We start from the raw sequence: 5,166 nt of genomic DNA, 5'->3' as shown, positions 1-5,166 counted from the left end.
TCTCTTCGTCGATTTTGTGGGCCGCGCGATGGACTAAGCCCGCCACTTCGTCGACCCAGTTTTCGAAGTGCTCCTCATTGTCGACTCTCATCGGCGGCAAGGGCTGCGAGGTGACCTTGGCGATCCAGTCATCCTTTGCAGACTGTTTTGCGATGACTCTCGTATTCGCAAACCGCGATTCCTCGATGAAGCCCACGTCCGCAGCAACCCATCCAGTAGCGATCGCCATTGGTGTGTCCTGTTGGGTGCTGGGGGACGACCTGCTAATGCTGAGCTCGTCGTCTGAGTCGCGGAATAGGGGTATCACTCCGTTACCGGCCCGAGCTATTGTGTCTCGACACGCCGACAACCAGCCCTTATATACCAGTGTGATGATGTTAACGAGATCATAAGCCGACTGAGCGATTTTCTACCAGCCGAGGTGAGAACACTTGTGACGAGGGAAGAAATAGGAGAAGACAGGAATGTCTGCAACATTCACTTCCAACCATGAGAGACACCCAGCAGTTGTGGTGTGAGTTTTTGCTTATTAGCTGGTGGCGCTGGTGGTCACTTAGTGGTGGGTAGTAATGTTCTTACCTCACCTTCATTTTACAAAAAAAAACGGATCAATCCCTTTACTACACCCACCCTGTCTGTCTGACCCTGTCTGAGGTATACGCTCCCTTTACGTTAGCATCCAAACGCGAAGGACGCCAAGAGAGCATGGGGGAGACCCGAGCATGGGGGTGGAACCCGAGTGGGACTGAACAAGTCGTCCAGCAACACCAGCTCGAGACAGCACTGCGTGGACTGGGCTCGATATGGTGGCTTTGGTTTGGCAGGACACGAGTTTAGCTGTTTTCTTTGGTGAATTCCTTTCTTGGCAACCGGCCGGACTGTGGGCACGATGCGCGATGAGCACGACGCGCGATGAGCACGTGGCGTAGTGAAAATACTTGTTGGATATGGTTGGCTGGAGAGGCCAACGGATGGTGCGGCTTGGCAGGCACTTTCGCCTCATCAATGGTGCGTATCCAGCCCAAGGGTGGGCTTCCGATAAGTCGTCCAAGAACACCTAATCCACAAATGGTGACCCAGTCGCGCCATATTACAAGACAATTGAAACTATCACTTCCGACGGGCGAGAACGACAGGTGCATGAGCCACAACAGGCGGGCACCTTAACATTACATGCTTCGAGCATCAACGCCGAGTTACAGTGTATGAAGTGATGTAGTTAATCTATCTGCAATGATGGAGTTTTTGCAGCAGAGCCAGGTAGTGTGCCCATATAGCCCATATAGGTACCGGAGTGTGGACATTTCGGTGGTGACTAGTCAGGCCCGGGCCAGGGTAAATATCGGGTGGAAAAGATGGAGGAACTTGGCTGGCTGGTAGGCGACGAGGTGTTGCGCTGGACGGACGTAGAACGCACGTGGCGCAGTGTGGCCGGAGACTTGAGCGGGGTAAGTGTGACGGCGACGTACGAGATATTAGCCAGCAAGCTGTGTTCATATGACCCACCACAGCTCCTCAAGGCGGCCGTTTACGGATTGCGACTGTTTGCCCAATCGACGTGGACGGGCCCTGCCGTCGCAAACATGAGCTGCGACGACCTCAGTCTGCTCTCCGTGGACGGCCAGGTTGTCGAGTCCCTCTGCGACTGTCCAGAAGCCCTCCGGATTGGACGCTTGCTCGCCCGTTTCCTCACCCTAGAATGGGAACAAACCACTGACGGCGACATGCCTTCCTGTGACAACGGTGATGCCAATGATAACAGCAAGACCGGTTCTTATGGTTACCACACCTTCCTTTTATGGTACGCTCGCAGTTCGTTGATGCTGCACCGGTCCTTCGTGGGCGGCGTTGCGCACGACGAAGCGAACACTCTCAAACGCGAAGTCTTTTTCTACTTCGGCAACTGGTGCAAGTTGTACGGCGTGCTGCCGCCAGACTTCACTTACCCCGTCGAGGAACTCAGGTACCCGATGAGCCACTCGCCCATCGGGCGCGTAAACGACAGACTCAATGACTATATTCTGCTCGAGATCTCCGCTGCTATGAGTCTTTACCACCATGGTGAAGCCTTCAAGACGTTTCTCGAAGGTGACTTTTGGAAACTCAGGGTCAACTTTTCAGGCCGCCTGGGCATCAAGCGACAACACCAACAGGACGCCGTGGCGCAACTTGTCGTCGAAGTCCAAGGCAAGAGCAGCTCTCTCAGACCCACCCTCCCTGCGTCAACTCCGTTCGAGGAACAGCTACCAGCGGTACTAGGGGAACAGCCACAGCCACAGCCATCAATGGTACTAGGGGAACAGAGCCCAGCGGTAATAGGGGAGGCTGCCGGAAAGCCTGCGTCAAGTAGGCCGGACGAAGTGGCTTCCTTTACCATGAAGCGGACGGACGTGGGCGTGAGTGTCGTAGATTTAAAAGCCATCGATCCCCACACGGACGTGTTGGAGACGCCTGTGTTTACGGAAGGTGGGTCGGGGGTTGAGAGTCGTTCGTTGGACGAGCAGTTTTATCTGTTGTCCTGGGCGGCTCAGAAGTTGTTAGTGAGCAGCACGAGTGACGAGTTGGCCATGAGTGAGGTGTCTGCTTTGGCGAAGAGTGTGCTGGAGCAGGAGGGCGCGCAGGACTGGGCGAGCTGGGGTTGCGCACTGTGGATCCGGTCATTGGCGGAGGCACGCCGGTCCAAGTGGCGCGAGCGAGCGTGTTTGCAGATGCTCTCGCTCGAAGATCAGTTCGCCAAACCCTCGCCGCCTGCGGAGGCGCGGCTGCGCTACCTCTGGCTGACTGCGTACCCGAACAAGTGGGAGATCCGGCGCCAGGTAGGTCGCGAGTTCGAATCCATCGGCGCTGTCTTAACCGCGCGCGATATGTACGCCAAGCTTCACATGTGGACCGACGTAGTCGAGTGCCTCATTGCTGCTGGCCGCCGCAACGAGGCCCTGGAAGTCGTCGAAACCGAATTGAAAAAACAGCAGGAGGTGACAAACACCGACCACGCAGGTTGCGGGCGGTCGAGTCAGGTGTTGTACTGTTTGTTAGCTGACATTAAGGGAGAGCCGTTTGGGTATTTGCGGTCTTGGGAGTTGAGCAACGGCACATACGCGCGTGCTGCTCGTTCGATGGGTCGTTTGTTGATGAAGCGAATCGGCGATTTGGATGACGGGGAGGGTGGTCGGGGCGCGGCAGGTGCGTGTAAGTGGCTGGGCCGGTCGGTGGCGGTGCAGCCATACCAGCCAGCGACGCAGTTTACGTATGGATGCTTATTGATGCAGGCAGAACGGTATCCGGAAGCCTTGGGTGCTTTTAGCCAGGTAGTTTCTCACACTGAGGACGAATATGAGGCCTGGGCTAACATGGGGGCCATCCACAGCCGGCTGGAGCAGTGGGAGAGTGCGAAGCGCTGTCTGCTTATGGCAGGAAAGAAAGCGGGCCACAAAAGCTGGCGTGTTTGGGATTCTTATACCAAGGTCTGTTTCCAGCTTAACGACATGTCAGGAGCCCTTGAGGGCTTCCTGCGGCTCCTGGATTGCCGCAAGGCCAACCAGATACCCATTTGGATGCTTCATCGACTCATGATGGCCGCCGTCACGAGCGACAAGACCGCGCTCAGCAAAGACTACTTCCTGGCCCGCGTCCTGCAGGCGTTCAAAGACTACCACAACCAACTCAACATGCCACTGCCCAGTCAGGCTCTTACTCGTAATGAACAAGTGGACGTCTTCACCGAGGAACCCGTCCGCGTACGACTCGATCGTTACCGCATCTGGTGCCTCCTCACTGAGGCCGTCGGCATGGTCACCGACTGCTGGGAAATCGCACTCAAGGGCGCCAGACACTTCAGACGGGTCCTCGAGGACTGCTTCGCCGCTGAATGCCCCCTCAAACTCCGCGAAGACCAAACATACCTACAGTTCGCAGACACACTCGTCGCCACCTGGACCAGATGCGTGAATGAACTGCACCACTTCTGCAATAAACTCCGCACTAACAACGAAGCACCAAACGCCCTCGCCTTCTGGGAACAACAACGCGCCGAATCCCAACGATTCGTCGAAGATACCAACAAGGCAACTCGAGTGTGGATTGGAAACTGCACCTTCCTCACCCCGTCAGAACGAGACACCCTACTCTCCAGATTCAACGAAGCTTTTCCCTAACCCCTCCCCCAGGCGGGGTTTTTACGTAGAGTGAACCATTGTCCTCGTCCTGAGATTTTCTGTATGGAAATTGCCACGGGTGGTGTCGACGGTGTGACGAGGTGGGGGTTGGAGAAAGACGGGCGCGAGTTGAGTGTGCTGGAGACCTACGCTGGGTACTCGCATTTCCAGTGGAGTCATTCGGGGCGTTTTCTGGTGCTCTGGAATGAGCGTCAGTTTCGGTTGCTCGACGGACGCGGCCACCGGGGCGCCTTGATGCCCGTTTTCGAGGCCACGAGCGACGCGGCTGTGGCCTCGGTCCAGTTCAGCGCCAGCGACAGCTACTTCCTGCTGCTCTCCGAACAGACGGTTCAGGTGTTCAAGACGAACCGTATGGTTGCGGTCCGCGGGACTCCGGTGTTGGCGCGGAAGGTCGGGGTTAAGGAAGAACTCGTCCCCGCCTCCTTCGTCGGGGACTGTGGCCTTGTCCACGTCACCCCCTCCCTGCAGCTGTCTTACACCAACCTCCCGACGCCCCCCGAGGACCCCGCCCAAGAGCAGGACTCGGCAACCGAGGAACAGGCAACCGAGGAACAGGCAACCGAGGAACATGCAGCGAAAAAGGTTGCTACGGCCCCGGAACTTGCCGCAAAAGAATTGACGTCGCAGGTGCTGTCCGAGTCCGGCGAAAGGGTGTCTTCCCTGGCCGTGTACTCGGCGCCGAACCCCCGGATTGCCTACTTCTGTGAAGGCAACCCGTCTTATATCAGCGTTATTGAGTTGAAGGAGGCCGCTGATGCCGGTGCTGCCGCTAATGCCGGTGCTGCCGCTGATACTGATATCGGCACCTTAAAGATGGTGTGCGGGTTAGTGAGCAAGACTCCGATTGGCCGGGCAACGGAGGTGGAGATGTCCTGGAATAGGAGTGGATGTTTCCTGTTACGCCAAGCAGTCTGGTGCTGTGGACGTAACGGGCAAGAGTTACTACGGCACGAGTAAGTTGCATCTGATTCAGGTGTCGGTAGCGGCGGGT

At 56.8% G+C, this 5,166-nt stretch overlaps 2 protein-coding genes across 2 annotated transcripts; both read left to right on the top strand.

The window, feature by feature from the left end:
• Positions 1–1,355: 1,355 nt before the first annotated feature.
• GNI_112510 (putative tetratricopeptide repeat protein) lies at positions 1,356–4,154 on the top strand (the record flags this gene model as incomplete). Its single annotated transcript, XM_011133244.1, has 1 exon — positions 1,356–4,154. One exon carries the CDS (start codon positions 1,356–1,358, stop codon positions 4,152–4,154), a length of 2,799 nt encoding a protein of 932 aa, XP_011131546.1.
• Positions 4,155–4,217: 63 nt separating this feature from the next.
• Positions 4,218–5,132, top strand: GNI_112500 (hypothetical protein; the record flags this gene model as incomplete). Its single annotated transcript, XM_011133243.1, has 1 exon — positions 4,218–5,132. One exon carries the CDS (start codon positions 4,218–4,220, stop codon positions 5,130–5,132), a length of 915 nt encoding a protein of 304 aa, XP_011131545.1.
• Between the last annotated feature and the right edge of the window lie 34 nt (positions 5,133–5,166).

The sequence above is a fragment of the Gregarina niphandrodes genome (genome assembly GCF_000223845.1).
Source record: "Gregarina niphandrodes unplaced genomic scaffold scaffold00025, whole genome shotgun sequence".
NCBI lineage: Eukaryota > Apicomplexa > Conoidasida > Eugregarinorida > Gregarinidae > Gregarina > Gregarina niphandrodes.
Note: the sequence above shows the minus strand (reverse complement) of the source record. Positions and strands in the feature narration are given on the sequence as shown.